This window comes from Balaenoptera physalus, assembly GCF_965194825.1.
Source record: "Balaenoptera physalus genome assembly, chromosome: 5".
Classification (NCBI taxonomy): Eukaryota; Metazoa; Chordata; class Mammalia; order Artiodactyla; family Balaenopteridae; genus Balaenoptera; species Balaenoptera physalus.
This window is the reverse complement of record NC_138884.1, coordinates 10,480,808-10,498,623: the sequence shown is the minus strand read 5'-3', so window position 1 is coordinate 10,498,623 and position 17,816 is coordinate 10,480,808. Positions and strand designations below refer to the sequence as shown.

The 17,816-nt window shown below is 38.1% G+C and overlaps 1 protein-coding gene across 22 annotated transcripts in view; it reads right to left on the bottom strand.

Annotated features, from left to right (window-relative positions):
* The window catches only part of LOC309660795 (uncharacterized protein), a 274,097-nt gene that overhangs the window by 24,876 nt on the left and 231,405 nt on the right, over positions 1 to 17,816 (bottom strand). For 2 of the 22 annotated variants that reach the window (XM_082461912.1, XM_082461913.1), the window contains one exon: positions 13,883 to 13,923. The exons of the other annotated variants lie outside the window; for them this stretch is intronic. Coding sequence is in view for 1 of the 2 variants with exons in the window: in XM_082461913.1 (XP_082318039.1) it covers positions 13,897 to 13,923 (27 nt within the window). In the remaining variant the exon portion in view is untranslated. The remainder of the gene's footprint in view (positions 1 to 13,882; positions 13,924 to 17,816) is intronic. 22 annotated transcript variants of the gene reach the window in all.

The following is a 17,816-nucleotide window of genomic DNA, read 5'->3' as shown; positions in this document are numbered from 1 at the left end:
ATGAGCATCTATAACATATTTTTTTGTCATATAAGGCATCACCCAGATCTGTATAGAAATGATCAGGGCAAGTCTTGAGAGGCTGCCAAGCATTTGTAGTTCAGCAGGACAGACTCCTGCTGTTGAAGATGGACTGCCATGTTGAATGATGAGAGATCTGGCAAGTCTTCTTTGCATGCTTCCCCAGCAATCAGCCGTGGGCACCCCCAGCAGCTTGTACCAAGGTTTTAGCTAGGCCATTTGCCTGAGAATGATGAGTAAAAGTATGAAGCTAAGATAAAAACCTTTTCCATAATTTTCTTAATGTTATCAAAACCAAAAAAAATATGATTTAAAGCATTTGTGTATTACATATTGTTAATAACTGATGCTGAGTTCTGATTATCAGAGCAATGTTTGGAGAGGAAATATTGTTGGATAGTTGGTGTCATTCTGAAAAAGATTCTAGTACAACTCAAAGCCATGTCAGTCACGTCTAAGAACAGCTCTGCAAATCAATATTAAGGAGTGCTGATCTGGCTGCTTTGTCACTGTCCTTAGTGAGAACAGACATTCAAACGCCTCAAACCAACACTCTTGGTTTTTCACTATCATACCTAGTTCCAGGTCATTAGACATAGTTTTTAGTCATTGTTTTCATGCCAACAATTCCTGGATGCCCTAGGGACAGTTTACTCAAAGCAATTCTTTCTGGAATAACAATAATTTCCACATAATAGTCACCTTTTTATAGATGACAATTCATATTGACAGTTTGCAATTGACTTGAATTCCTGGAGCAGTTTCTTTAGGGATAAACCTCTCCATCCCTACTCCCACATACACCTATCACCAGCTTAAGATAGACCAGTCTTGCAATCTTGCATATTTAACTGTGGAATGCATTCAATATGAAGTTGTCGATGCTTTGTTCTTTAACAGTTAATATCTATAAAATGTTTCTGATTTCTCAATGCATTTTTTGTTCATATCTAACCTATATCCAAAATATTCAGACCTCACTTACAATAACAATGAACAAAGTAAAAAAATCACTCTGGACTGTAAACTAAAGCTGAAATTTTTTAAAAAGTGAGACATCACTTATAGAGAGTGGAGAAATAAGCCTATTGAGAATATGGTGTGGAACAATATATTTAGACCCTACATTTAGATCTAAGTTTCTTCGTAGCCAAAATCTGAACGTGAAACACAAAGACTGTATAACTTTCAGTGCCTGCAGGAAGAAGATATTTTGTTATTGTTGTTGTTATTTGTGATTATTTTTATTATTATAATTTTGCAGAGGGGCAGAAGAGCCATTTTTTTTTTCTATTTTATGTCTAGTAGAAATGTATGACCAAACAGCTCTTTTAAAAACGTAACACAGTCAAATGGAACCCTTCCAAATCATAACTCCCCATAGTCAAAGACATTCATAATCAAGTTCTTTCCTGAGGAAGAAACAGTCAAAGCCCCAGGCTCTCCTAAGGATGGGTGACTGGGCAAACTACACTGACTCCCTCTTTAATGCAGGCCCACATTACGACCAGAATAGACAGAGATGGATGTTTTAATTTTTAGAATTTCTAGGTTTCTAGAGCAGTAAGGAAAAGCCTCAAGTGATGCCTACGCAGTGGCAGAATTAAAAACATTACTTTTCCTTAAGGGAAAGGCCCGGTGGAGTGATCGATACAAATTGTGAAGGTACCTCACAACAGTCAGGTATAGAAGGCTCAGATGCTTTGTAGTACAGAACATATTGGGAGAAAAAAACATTTTGAAATGCACACATCTGTGGGAAGAAGTAAATGCTGGGAAGAAGTCTAGATATATAGGCAACAGGGAAAAAACTATCCAATAAATGATAACGCACTAACGGTCCATCCAGGAAGCATCAGGGAATTCTGACAGCACAGCAGCACTACTCCCACCCAAAGCCAGGGAGGGGTTCTTTAGCGGGATTCTGGAGCCTTCTGTGAATTGGCAGGACCAAGGTCAGGCTACAGATCAAAAGGCTGGAGTTCTGAAGAGAATAAAAATAAGCTCTACTTAAAATGCCTTATCATCATGTCAACTCAGTAGCCTAAAATGTCAGCCTTGACTCAGAGGTGTTTGGCAAAATAATAATCCAAGTTCTTACATGATCTTGATACTTTGAAAAATTTAAAGTTTTAAAGAAGGATTATATAGAGAATTTTGTCCAGAACCAAATGATTTCATACATATCTTAGGCCGAGGTAAAACAAAAATATGAAAAATGTATTCTTTTCATGTATTTGGACCTCACAATCTCTGAGATACAATACTCACTTAGCAGAAGTTCACTCTTTGTTTTGTTTTCTTTCGGGGAAAAAAATCAAAGCCTCCTAACATACGAATTCCAGGAATCTGATTGATTGGCATTGTGCTTTCTGAAAATCCTCAAAGCACACATTTGAAAAAGTTCAAATTCCTAGGTGGACTCTTGACTGAATTTATGTTGCCTGTGGTTATCTAGTTAGTTTTCTTTTCGGTGGATGCCTTCATTCCGTTAAGTTCAGACAGAAGTTGGGAATGGGATTGCTATAGTGAAATTCCCCAAGTGGTAGCAAAGAGAGAACAGTTCAAGAGAGTCTAGATTGTTAAAAGGTACAAAAAAATTAGGAGTGAGACCAAGTCAAGATTTAGGATCTAACACAGATGTAGGAAGACTAACCAATCTCAGCAGTTCTGTATATCAGAGTCTAGCAAACAGATTAGTGCCGACAGCTCTCGCAGAAGATTGATCCCACCTTTCCTCCCCAATCCCACCTTCCCAGTGGTAAACAAACAAACAAACAAACAAATAAAAAACCCTGCCTGACAGCCGAGGATTGGCTAAGGATCAGAAAATCACTTTATAATTGTCCAATGCCTTCATTTTATAAATAAGCAAACACCCAAGATTGCATGGTCTTGCCATTTTGGCTAGAATTAAAATAAACTTTCAACCAATAATACTTTATTGCTGCAAAAACTATTCCACGCAAAATCCAGCCTAACTCATGGCAATATTCTAGTATATGTCTCTAGAAAGGATAAAAGTTATTAACACTAAAACCTAACGTACCCTGGAAGCATAATAATGCCTCGAAACCTTGACAATTCTCCTATACAACCGACTTAGGATTCACTATCTCCTTCCTCTAAACCACTATATCCATTATTACTCCTAACAACTTCTTTATTGCTTGTGGGGAAAAATATATAATTTTTAAGTAATTTAAGTATAATAAATTTACATATAAGTGTACAAGAAAATAAACACAAAATTCAATGTCTAAATTTTAAGCACAAACAATAGGAACTTAGTATTTAAGAATGACCCAGTACACCCACACAAATATAATTTCATCAAGTTCCTTACTGAACACATTTTTAAACTTTCATAGTACAGTTCCAAGTAGAAACTTGCTCAGAGTAAATATCTGAATGAATGACTCAAGCTATTAGATGTTATTTCTAAACATCAAATATCTTGTACTGGATGTATTAAGACTGAGATGGAAAGAAACCCATTTGTACAATTGCCAGATATGAAATCATGACTAAAACTTGTTATATAATTCAAGTATAAAACTGATATCTTATAAGTACAGCATAGATAACCTTTCAAGTGCCTACTATCAAGTAGAATGATGTTTATTTTCAAAATGATATTTCTCTGTTCTTTAAACCATGACCAAGTTGTCTTAATCCTTTAAATAATCATTTAAATAATTCTTAATCCTTTAAACTCTAAATCATTGAAAACAAAAGAGGGGAGTGCTAATCTTTAGGAAAAGAAAAACCTCAGTCATCTCAGGACACCATCAGCTTTAAAAAAGACAGTACTTTTTTGGGAGTATGTTTGACATTTTCCACGTATTTCAAGAAGGTTCTATACTGATCTAAAATTGTAGCAGATGGAGAAGCAGCAGGTGTGAACTCAGCAAATATACAAGAGACAAGATTCCAAACTAGGCCAGCTACATAAGGCCTTTCACATTTGAGGTTAAGGAATGGATATACTTTAGAAAAGGTATAAAATTGTGTGTGTGTATGTGTAATGCATTAAAACTTATGAGAGTGTTTTTCTATATGACATGCCTTGGATCTAGATTCTAGGACAGGGAATATAAGCAAGGGAAAACAAAGGTAAGAGTTAGACACAAAAGTATTAAGAAGAAACATATCCCTGTCTATTGTACAAACTAAATCAATATTTATTGTGCCTTTAACCACAGGAGTATGCTTCTCTAAGGGCAAATTCTTATTTATTTCAACAACCTCATCCCCAAAACTTGTTCCGCCAGTTATTTTGAAATTATTTTAAAAATAAAAACATACTGACTATTTTTAAATCAGAATCCCTGGGCTTAAGTTACAGCTCAACCACATGCTAACTATATTATCCGAGGAAATAGGTTTGTATCTCTGAAAATTAGATGTAAATTAGAAATAATGGTATTTACTATATTTGGTTATAAAGATTAAATGAACTCTACTATAATTAAATTACTCTTTATTACATATAGTATTTCTTCATTGCTTGTCTGCAGTGTTATAAAAAAAAGTAAAATTTTTAAGAGTAAGGTGTAATAGAATTAAAATGATATAAATATTATCCAAATAAATATACACATTTGAGCTTAAATGTAGCAATTCCTTATTCTACTATGATGAATATTATAAAAAGAGAAGAAAAAAACCCAAACCCCAAAAACAAAAAAACAAAACCTCGACCAGGGACAGGAGCTTCAAGATGGCGGAAGAGTAAGACACGGAGATCACCTTCCTCCCCACAAATACATCAAAAATACATCTACACGTGGAACAGCTCCTACAGAACACCTACTGAATGCTGGCAGAAGACCTCAGACCTCCCAAAAGGCAAGAAACTCCCCACATACCTGGATAGGGCAAAAGAAAAAAGAAAAAACAGAGACAAAATAATAGGGACAGGACCTGCACCTCTGGGAGGGAGCTGGGAAGGAGGAAAGGTTTCCACACACTAGGAAGCCCCTTCGTGGGCGGAGACTGCCGGTGGCAGAGGGGGGGAAGCTTTGGAGCCATGGAGGAGAGCGCAGCCACAGGGGTGCGGAGGGCAAAGCAGAGAGATTCCCGCACAGAGGCTCGGCGCCGAGCAGCACTCACCAGCCCGAGAGGCTTGTCTGCTCACCCGCCGGGGCGGGTGGGGCTGGGGGCTGAGGCTCGGGCTTCAATCGGATTGCAGAGAGAGGACTGGGGTTGGCGGTGTGAACACAGGCTGAAGGGGCTAGTGCACCACGGCTAGCTGGGAGGGAGTCTGGGAAAAGGTCTGGAACTGCCTAAGAGGGAAGAGACCATTGTTTCCTGGTGCGCGAGGAGAGGGGATTCAGAGCGCCATCTAAACGAGCTCCAGAGACGGGCGCGAGCTGCGGCTACTAGCGCGGACCCCAGAGACGGGCCTGAGACGCTAAGGCTGCTGCTGCTGCCACCAAGAAGCCTGTGGGCGAGCACAGGTCACTCTCCACACCGCCCCTCCCGGGAGCCTGTGCAGCCCGCCACGGCCAGGCTCCCGTGATCCGGGGACAACTTCCCCGGGAGAACGCACGGCACTCCTCAGGCTGCTGCAATGTCACGCCGGCCTCTGCCGCCGCAGGTTCGCCCCGCATCCGTACCCCTCCCTCCCCCCGGCCTGAGTGAGCCAGAGCCCCCGAATCAGCTGCTCCTTTATCCCCTCCTGTCTGAGCGAAGAAAAGACACTCTCAGGCGACCTACACGCAGAGGTGGGTCCAAATCCAAAGCTGAACCCCGGGAGCTGTGTGAACAAAGAAGAGAAAGGGAAATCTCTCCCAGCAGCCTCAGGAGCAGCATATTAATCCACAATCAACTTGATGTACCTGCATCTGTGGAATACCTGAATAGACAACAAATCATCCCAAATTGAGGAGGTGGACTTTGGGAGCAAAGATTTATATATTTTTTCCCCTTTTTCTCATTTTCTGAGTGTGTATGTGTATGCTTCTGCATGTGATTTTGTCTAAATAGCTTTGCTTTTACCACTTGTCCTAGGGTTCCGTCTGTTTTTTTTTTTTTAATTAAAAAATTTTTTCTTAAAAATTATTTTTTATTTTAATAACTTTATTTTATTTTATTTTATCTTCTTCTTTCTTTCTTTCTTTTATTTCTCCATTTTATTCTGAGCCGTGTGAAAGACAGGCTCTTGGTGCTCCAGCCAGGCATCAGGGCTGTGCCTATGAGGTGGGAGAGCCAAGTTCAGGACATTGGTCCACCAGTGACCTCCCAGCTCCATGCAATATTAAATGGCGAAAATCTCCCAGAGATCTCCATCTCAACACCAAGACCCAGCTCCACTCAACAACTAGCAAGCTACAGTGCTGGACACCCTATGGCAAACAACTAGCAAGATAGGAACACAACCCCACTCATCAGCAGAGAGGCTGCCTAAAATCATAATAAGGTCACAGACACTCCAAAACATGCCACCAGATGTGGAGCTGCCCCCCAGAAAGACAAGATCCAGCCTCATCCACCAGAACACAGGCACTAGTACCCTGCACCAGGAAGCCTACACAACCCACTGAACCAACCTTAGCCACTGGGGACAAACACCAAAAACAATGGGAACTATGAACCTGCAGCCTGTGAAAAGTAGACCCCAAACACAGCAAGTTAGGCAAAATGAGAAGACAGAGAAACCCACAGCAGATGAAGAAGCTAGGCAAAAACCCACCAGACCTAACAAATGAAGAGGAAATAGGCAGTCTACCTGAAAAAGAATTCAGAATAATGATAGTAAAGATGATCCAAAATCTTGGAAATAGAATGGAGAAAATACAAGAAACGTTTAACAAGGACCTAGAGCAAGAAAAGATCAAACAAACAGTGATGAACAACACAATAAATGAAATTAAAAATTCTCTAAAAGGGATCAATAGCACAATAACTGAGGCAGAAGAACGGATAAGTGACCTAGAAGACAAAATAGGGGAAATAACTACTGCAGAGCAGAATAAAGAAAAAAGGATGAAAAGAACTGAGGACAGTCTCAGAGACCTCTGGGACAACATTAAATGCACCAACGTTCGAATTATAGGGGTCCCAGAAGAAGAAGAGAAAAAGAAAGGGACTGAGAAAATATTTGAAGAGATTATAGTTGAATACTTCCCTGATATGGGAGAGGAAATAGTTAATCAAGTCCAGGAAGCACAGAGAGTCCCATACAGGATAAATCCAAGGAGAAACACGCCAAGACACATATTAATCAAACTATCAAAAATTAAATACCAAGAAAAAATATTAAAAGCAGCAAGGGAAAAACAACAAGTAACACATAATGGGATCCCCATAAGGTTAACAGCTGATCTTTCAGCAGAAACTCTGCAAGCCAGAAAGGAGTGGCAGGACATATTTAAAGTGATGAAGGAGAAAAACCTACAACCAAGATTACTCTACCCCGCAAGGATGTCATTCAGATTTGACGGAGAAATTAAAACGTTTACAGACAAGCAAAAGCTAAGAGAATTCAGCACCACCAAACCAGCTTTACAACAAATGCTAAAGGAAATTCTCTAGGCAGGAAACACAAAAGAAGGAAAAGATCTACAGTAATAAATCCAAAACAATTAATAAAATGGTAATAGGAACAAACATATCGATAATTAACTTAAATGTAAACGGATTAAGTGCTCCAACCAAAAGACACAGATTAGCTGAATGGATACAAAAACAAGACCCGTATATATGCTGTCTACAAGAGACACACATCAGACCTAGGGACACATACAGACTGAAAGTGAGGGGATGGAAAAAGATATTCCATGCAAATGGAAATCAAAAGAAAGCTGGAGTAGCAATTCTCATATCAGACAAAATAGACTTTAAAACAAAGACTGTTACAAGAGACAAAGAAGGACACTACATAATGATCAAGGGATTACTCCAAGAAGAAGATGTAACAATTGTAAATATTGATGCACCCAACATAGGAGCACCTCAATACATAAGGCAAATACTAACAGCCATAAAGGGGCAATCGACAGTAACACAATCATAGTAGGGGACTTTAACACCCCACTTTCAACAATGGACAGATCATCCAAAATGAAGATAAATAAGGAAACATAAGCTTTAAATGATACATTAAAAAAAGATGGACTTGGGCTTCCCTGGTGGCGCAGTGGTTGAGAATCTGCCTGCCAATGCAGGGCACACGGGTTCGAGCCCTGGTATGGGAAGATCCCACATGCCGCGGAGCAACTGGGCCCGTGAGCCACGATTGCTGAGCCTGCGCGTCTGGAGTCTGTGCTCCACAACAAAAGAGGCCACGATGGTGAGAGGCCTGCGCACTGCAATGAAGAGTGGCCCCCGCTTGCCACAACTAGAGAAAGCCCTCGCACAGAAACGAAGACCCAACACAGCCAAAAATAAGTAAATAAATAAATTAAAAAAAAAAAAAAAAAAAAGATGGACTTAAATGATATTTATAGGACATTCCATCCACAAACAACAGAATACACATTCTTCCCCGGTGTTAATAGAACATTCTCCAGGATAGATCATATCTTGGGTCACAAATCAAGCCGTGGTAAATTTTAAAAAATTGAAATCATATAAAGTATCTTCTCCGACCACAACACTATGACACTAGATATCAATTACAGGAAAAAATCTGTAAGACATACAAACACATGGAGGCTAAACAACACACTACTTAATAACCAAGAGATCACTGAAGAAATCAAAGAGGAAATCAAAAAATACCTAGAAACAAATGACAATGAAAACACGATGACCCAAAACCTATGGGATGCAGCAAAAGGAGTTCTAAGAGGGAAGTTTATAGCACTACAATCCTACCTTAAGAAACAAGAAACATCTCAAATAAACAACCTAACCTTACACCTAAAGCAAATAGAGAAAGAAGAACAAAAAAACTCCAAAGTTAGCAGAAGGAAAGAAATCTTAAAGATCATATCAGAAATAAAGGAAAAAGAAATGAAGGAAACGATAGGAAAGATCAATAAAACTAAAAGCTAGTTCTTTGAGAAGATAAACAAAATTGATAAACCATGAGCCAGACTTATCAAGAATAAAAGGGAGAAGACTCAGATCAACAGAATTAGAAATGAAAAAGGAGAAGTAACAACTGACACTGCAGAAATATAAAGGATCGTGAGAGATTATTACAAGCAACTCTATGTCAATAAAATGGACAACCTGGAAGAAATGGACAAATTCTTAGAAATGCACAAACTGCCGAGACTGAACCAGGAAGAAATAGAAAATATGAACAGACCAATCACAAGCACTGAAATTGGAACTGTGATTAAAAATCTTCCAACAAACAAAAGCCCAGGACCAGATGGCTTCACAGGCGAATTCTATCAAACATTTAGAGAAGAGCTAACACCTAACCTTCTCAAACTCTTCCAAAAGATAGCAGAGGGAGTAACACTCCCAAACTCATTCTACGAGGCTACCATCACTCTGATACCAAAACCAGACAAAGATGTCACAAAGAAAGAAAACTACAGGCCAATATCACTGATGAACACAGATGCAAAAATCCTCAACAAAATACTAGCAAACAGAATCCAACAGCACATTAAAAGGATCATACAGTATGATCAAGTGGGGTTTATCCCAGGAATGCAAGGATTCTTCAATATATGCAAATCAATCAACATGATACACCATATTAACAAATTGAAGGAGAAAAACCACATGATCATCTTAATAGATGCAGAGAAAGATTTCGACAAAATTCAACACCCATTTATGATAAAAACCCTCCAGAAAGTAGGCATAGAGGGAACTTTCCTCAACATAAAAAGGCCAAATATGACAAACCCACAGCCAACATCGCCCTCAATGGTGAAAAACTGAAAGCATTTCCACTAAGATCAGGAACAAGGCAAGGCTGCCCACTCTCACCACTATTATTCAACATAGTTTTGGACGTTTTAGCCACAGTAATCAGAGAAGAAAAAGAAATAAAAGGAATCCAAATCAGAAAAGAAGAAGTAAAGCTGTCACTGTTTGCAGATGACATGATACTATACATAGAGAATCCTGAAGATGCTACCAGAAAACTACTAGAGCTAATCAATGAATTTGGTAAAGTTGCAGGATACAAAATTAATGCACAGAAATCTCTTGCATTCCTATACACTAATGATGAAAAATATGAAAGTGAAATTAAGAAAACACTCCCATTTACCATTGCAACAAAAAGAATAAAATATCTAGGAATAAACCTACCTAAGGAGACAAAAGACCTGTATGCAGAAAACTATAAGACACTGATGAACGAAATTAAAGATGATACAAATAGATGGAGAGATATACCATGTTCCTGGATTGGAAGAATCAACATTGTGAAAATGACTCTACTACTCAAAGCAATCTACAGATTCAATGCAATCCCTATCAAACTACCACTGGCATTTTTCACAGAACTAGAACAAAAAATTTCACAATTTGTATGGAAACACAAAAGATCTCGAATAACCAAAGCAATCTTGAGAAAGAAAAACATAGCTGGAGGAATCAGGCTCCCTGACTTCAGACTATATTACAAAGCTACAGTAATCAAGACAGTATAGTACTGGTTCAAAAACAGAAATATAGATCAATGGAACAGGATAGAAAGCCCAGAGATAACCCCATGCACATATGGTCCCCTTATCTTTGATAAAGGAGGCAAGAATATACAATGGAGAAAAGACAGCCTCTTCAATAAGTGGTGCTGGGAAAACTGGACAGCTACATGTAAAAGAATGAAATTAGAACACTCCCTAACACCATACACAAAAATCAACTCAAAATGGATTAAAGACCGAAATGTAAGGCCAGACACTATCAAACTCTTAGAGGAAAACATAGGCAGAACACTCTATGAGAGAAATCACAGCAAGATCCTTTTTGACCCACCTCCTAGAGAAATGGAAATAAAAACAAAAATAAACAAATGGGACCTAATGAAACTTAAAAGCTTTTGCACAGCAAAGGAAACCATAAACAAGACAAAAAGACAACCCTCAGAATGGGAGAAAATATTTGCAAATGAAGCAACTGACAAAGGATTAATCTCCAAGATTTACAAGCAGCTCATGCAGCTCAATATCAAAAAACCGAACAACCCAATCCAAAATTGGGCAGAAGACCTAAATAGACATTTCTCCAAAGAAGATATACAGATTGCCAACAACCACATGAAAGAATGCTCAACATCATTAATCATTAGAGAAATGCAAATCAAAACTACAATGAGATATCATCTCACACCGGTCAGAATGGATATCATCAAAAAATCTACAAACAATAAATGCTGGAGAGGGTGTGGAGAAAAGGGAACCCTCTTGCACTGTTGGTGGGAATGTAAATTGATACAGCCACTATGGAGAACGGTATGGAGGTTCCTTAAAAAACTAAAAATGGAACTACCATACAACCCAGCAATCCCACTACTGGGCATATACCCTGAGAAAACAATAATTCAAAAAGAGTCATGTACCAAAATGTTCATTGCAGCTCTATTTACAATAGGCAGGACATAGAGGCAACCTAAGTGTCCATCAACAGATGAATGAATAAAGAAGACGTGCACATATATACAATGGAATATTACTCAGCCATAAAAAGAAATGAAATTGAGTTATTTGTAGTGAGGTGGATGGACCTAGAGTCTGTCATACAGAGTGAAGTAAGTCAGAAAGAGAGAAACAAATACCGTATGCTAACACATATATATGGAATTAAAAAAAAATGGTCATGAAGAACCTAGGGGCAAGATGGGAATAAAGATGCAGACCTACTAGAGAATGGACTTGAGCATACGGGGAGGGGGAAGGGTAAACTGGGATAAAGTGAGAGAGTGGCATGGACATATATACACTACCAAATGTAAACTAGATAGCTAGTGGGAAGCAGCTGCATAGCACAGGGAGATCAGCTCTGTGCTTTGTGACCACCTAGAGGGGTGGGGTAGGGAGGGTGGGAGGGAGACGCAAGAGGGAAGAGATATGGGGACATTTGTATATATATAACTGATTCAGTTTGTTATAAAGCAGAACCTAAGACACCATTGTAAAGCAATTATACTCCAATAAAGATGTTAAAAAAAAAAAACCTCGACCATTAAGAACTTAGGGCAGGGCTTCCCTCATGGCGCAGTGGTTGAGAATCTGCCTGCTAATGCAGGAGACACAGGTTCGAGCCCTGGTCTGGGAAGATCCCCCATGCCGCGGAGCAACTGGGCCCGTGAGCCACAACTACTGAGCCTGCGCGTGTGGAGCCTGTGCTCCGCAACAAGAGAGGCCGCGATAGTGAGAGGCCCGTGCACCGTGATGAAGAGTGGCCCCCACTTGCCGCAACTAGTGAAAGCCCTTGCAGAGAAATGAAGACCCAACACAGCCAAAAATAAATAAATAAATAAATTTTAAAAAACTTAAAAAAAAAAAAAAAGAACTTAGGGCAAAAGAAAACAAAGGAAAAATGTTTGAAATAAAGTTTTCAACTTTATTATCAATGCAATTATCAATCCTAAAAAGCCTTTTGATTCAAAGAAATTTAAATTAAATTGCAAAGGAAAATCTATTTTTTTACTTACATCATCCTAACTTACATGGAGGAAAAGGAAAGTAATAGAAAAATATTAAAAATATATTCGAAATAGACTTCACACTAACAAAATACATTATGCATTTTGTACCTGGGCTACAGCAAAGCTCAGAAATGTTTTACAGACTTGAAGTCCTCAGTATTATGCTTTTGAATATCAGTAACACAAATGCAGTAAGGAAATTCTAATATATCTCTGAACTTTATCTGCTAAAGAAAGGTATTTAAAATTTTATATTCTAAATACTGTAATTCACAATATATACAAGGGGGAAAAAAATCAACCTTGGCTCCCTTGCTCTCAGTGCTCTGATAATGTCTATATCTTTCCACTTGAAGGTGATTCAAAATGGCCATGACAAGGGCAAAAGGCACACATTCCGTTGAATAAAGGGCAGTAGTAAAACTCTGCACAACTTTTATCAATAGCTAAGTATGCTTCATGGTAGTAGTACCCAAAGAGGAGCTTAATTCGTGAGTGAACCAAAAGGTTCATGTTTCCTTAACATGGCACCAGTGGTGACTTTAAGAATCACCCTTAAATAATATGCAAAATTTTGAACTTGATGTAAAATTTAATGTCCATATGTCTATATAGCTTTCTTTGGCTAAAAGCATTTATAGTCCTCATCCATTTCTAAATTGGGTTTGACTCAGAAGAGGTTAAGAAATTAAAGAATAACATTGTATAATTACTAGATATATCTCAAACTCACTGACTAAAATTTTTTTTTTTTTTTTTTTTAGGAATTCCTTTTATTTTTATTTTTTTTATTATTTATTTATTTATTTTTGGCTGTGCTGGGTCTTCGTTTCTGTGCAAGGGCTTTCTCTAGTTGCGGCAAGCGGGGGCCACTCTTCATCGCGGTGTGTGGGCCTCTCACTATCGCGGCCTCTCTTGTTGCGGAGCACAAGCTCCAGACGCGCAGGCTCAGTAGTTGTGGCTCACAGGCCTAGTTGCTCCGCGGCATGTGGGATCTTCCCAGACCAGGGCTCAAACCCGTGTCCCCTGCATTGGCAGGCAGATTCTCAACCACTGCGCCACCAGGGAAGCCCCCTAAAATCTTGTTTTCATAAAATTTCTTCCTTTAAAGACCAGTTTCTAGGGAGTTAGATATAAAAGAATGTGATGGATAAACTAAATTTCTCTACTGCAGTATTTTTCAGAGCCTTTAACATTTTAGCATTTTATCTAAATTTTTCAATTTATCAAGTTTAATTTTTCATCTCTAAGAGTGTGATGTGATAGGCAGTATTTCAAAAACTCACCTACCCAGGGAAACTTCTTTAGGAAGCACTGCCAGCTCCAATATTCTAAGGAAAACATTGGGGGGAATGACAATTTAAGATCTCACTTCCTAACTAAATATTCAGTGATAGATAACCACGTGAGGATTTTATAATTCAATTCAAATCAAACAATTTTTAGTGAGTAAAGTGGTGCCACACTACTCTCCAATGAGCAATAACCAGAGTTTTGCACAACTGGGTAAGTTGACTGGTAGGTCTCAATTGGATCATTGAGACCGCAATTAATCATCTGGGCAAATTACCTTTGAAAAATATGTTGCCTGGCTCTTTTGTCCCAGGATCCTTACTACTTCCTCTCTAGCTTGGCAGCAGGTATATAGAAAAAAGAAACAAACAAAAACATATCAGAACAGTAAAAGACAGGGAAGGAAAAAAAAAGAGAGGGAGAGAATGTTTTACCTAAAGCTCCAGGGATTATAGTCACTGGTGAAATTGTGTAAAATGTGAAAAGTATAGCCAAGAACAATATTTTATCGGTATGATTACCAGGATTTGAAATTTAATCCATTGTAAACCTATGTCAAAACAAACTAACAAAACCAAAAAGAAACAATCAAACATTCTACTTATTAAACTTGAGTATAGTGGAGCTACACTGTCATACTGCCTAAGCCTCAAACATTCTATGTATCTGCTTCTACTGTTACAAAGACCATAAGGATTGGTGTTCCTTATGAATGAATCTGAAACACATTTTATTTCTACAAGAATCACAGCTGCAACCTAAAGGAAGAAAATAAGACTACAGGTCATCCGTTTCTTTCCCACCTACTTTATCAGCTGTTCAATTATATCCACGGACTCCAGTTAAGCTGACAACTGGTATTTTTCTTGTATTCCCTCTACTCACACTAATGTTTTGTAGCTTCTGCGTTCTCCTCTAGCTGCACCATCTTGTTTTTGCCTGCATCTGTTCTTTCATTAGCCTCCCAGAGAGGTAAGTCTTCATTCAACAATATTCATGGAGAACCCATGATAAGCTTGAGACTGAATATACGCATTTGAGATTTGTTTCACGATAAGAAAAAGCTAACAATCACACAAGGGAGCAAAGGACAAAAATAGCTGCTACTTTATCCACCAAGAATAAGATGAATTTTTGATAAGTGGCTTTTGTGTGTGTGTAGTAAATGAGACAGGGAATCACTTACTTGATTCCTCATTATAAAATGCTATTTTGATGTTACCTAAAGGTTGCTTTGGAAGCTGATATTTACTCCTGATTTGTAGAATGGCAAGAGGTTGTACATTTTTAAAAGAATTATGAATAATTTTAGAGAATCTATGTTGTTAAAAAGCTCTGCTAGACAGGTAACATTATTTAAAATGCTGAGATGATTTTTATTACCCTGTGTCCTTTGACAACTATCTTTTACATTGTGTCGTTAGATAGAACATTGAATTAGCAAAAATTAAGGTCGTGTACTGAGCAGTAGAAATAAGATTTCTAGGAATATAGTTATCCAAAAATATAATAACTGAATTTATTTAAATTACTTAGTTTTGATGGATTATCTTCTGTATGTTTAGATTAAGGGCATATTTTGTCAACAATATTCAGTGAACTGCAATATTAAAGGTGGATTTTCTAATATGTATATCCTTGAAATTTTGTTTCATTATGGTTAATGCAAATATTCTAATTTGAGTACAAATGTTCAGAGAAAAGTATTTGTCGTTAATAGGCAGGAGAAATATAAAATGGCATTAATATTTACAGTGTGGAAACAAATGTATACGCATGATACAAATAGACAATATACTAGTTGAGTTTCATTTGGTTGCAAGTAACAGATACCAACTGGAGCTAAACAGGTAAACATACTCTTAGAAAGATACTGACACATCTCACAGAAGCTCAGCTAGAGCTGAATAACTGGGTCTCAGGTAAATCAGGTATCAGAGCAGGTACCAGCTGCTGAAGTTCACAGGCTTCAGGGGCACTGTCATTTATAAAAGAACTACCAGAAGTTCCCAGCCTCTGTGTCTCTCAGTTCAACTTCCTAAATTCCTGGGATCAGGTAATGGGCACTGATTAAATGAGGTGGCCACCTCTGACCCAATCAACCACAGCAGATGAAGCAGGCTACACAGCACAGCCATGACTGGTGGAGACCCCCTTTTTGTACCAGGGTCAGTTTCCAAAAAAGGGAGAATGGTTGTCAGCTAGACACTAACCCAAGAGCTATTTCCTACAGCCAAAAAGAAAAGAGAGTGATAGTTGACCTAATTAAATTTTAATGATTATCAAAGTTGATGACTGTACCTTTAAGAATATTCGTTCACCAGTTATAAGTGGGTTATTTCCCGGTCCGGTGATACAACTAAAATATGTGCTCAGTCTTCCTTTGTAATACACAGAGAGAAGCATGACAAAATGTATTCAGTTTTATATATAAAAAATATATATATTGAATATATATATACTGAATATATATACATATTCAAGTATATACATATATATATATATGTATATACTTGAATAACCAAAAAGCTCAATAGGCTTTAATGTTTCTTTTTTCCTGTTTGTTCTTTGCACGTGAAATGTAATCATTCAACTCTATTAAATTTTATAGAAAGTTGAAAACGTAGTGGTATGATAAAAGAATAACCTAACTTTTCTCTATAATATATATATCAAAAATACATGGGGCGTTTCCTTTTAGAAATAAGCTAGGGTTTTCTTTCGTACATGACAAGATATTAGAGGCTCTGACTGCTTTTAAAGAACTTTACTGTTACTGACTGCTGTTGGAGTTAGTAAAGAAGTTTTTAATTTGCTCTCCAGGAAAATGAATAGTCATATGTCAGCCTTACTTGCCTTTATATTCAGAACTTACCAAGAAATTCAGTGATGATACAAGTGGCACATAAATAAGCAAAGAACAAAAGAAAACAATGAGTTCTTCAGATAATTACATAATTTGTACTTGGTTTTTAACCACGCAAATCATAGTTACTCTTCTGCCAGTTCTATGCTGGCATAATGCAGTGACCGGTAGAAACCATGGCTGATTTTTTATGATTACTGTAAGTGAGGAAAGAGCTGACTTCAGTGGCTGTTGTGAAAGACCTCTGTGGTCAAAAATAGCTCAATTTGTTTTCCCTCCTCTGATAAGAACCAAACACTTAACTCCTTTAATGAATTCCTTTTGTTGGATCAAGGGAGTGGAGAGTGGGAAACAGGAAACTGCAAGATGAAGAGACAGGCTCTCCTTGTCTGAGCAGCTGACTGCTGAGCTGAAGCAACATCAGTGGGGCTCAAGCAACAACAGAAATGCCAAAAAAACCCCCAACAACAACAGATTCCTTTGTACATTCAGTGGTGTGTTAGATTCAGGGCCAGATACCAGCAGTGCACAGACGACAGGAACCAAGCATGGATGTTGGTGAGGAGACGAAAGCCTTGCTGTTTTGCACACTGGCAAATGACATCCGTGCAAACGCCAGGGATTTTCCACTAGCCTCCATCTTTCTTGTCCTTTCTTTCTTTGGAAGAAAGAAATCAATTAAACTTGGAGACCTTGCCCTTCAACCTCAAGGACAAAAACTAGCTAGAATGGCATCCCCGCTGTGAGAGCATGCCATTCTGCCTTGAAAGAAATTACACTGGGAAGGAGAGGCAGATGATTCTGTGAGTACAGACAAAGGAGGCTATGAAGACTGATTCCATTATGTTCCACAGGTTAAGGCAACATTACCAGAATTTTGCTGGTATCCATTGTGAGTCATAATTCAATTTTAAAATTTTAACAGGAAATGCGTGTGTGTGTGTGTGTAAAGGTGATGACTTCTCCACGTAAGTAATATGGTTGATGCAACTAATATTGACACAGTTGATTCTAATTTCAACCTAGAAGTATAACCGAAGCTTATTTCATCACATGCAGAGAAGC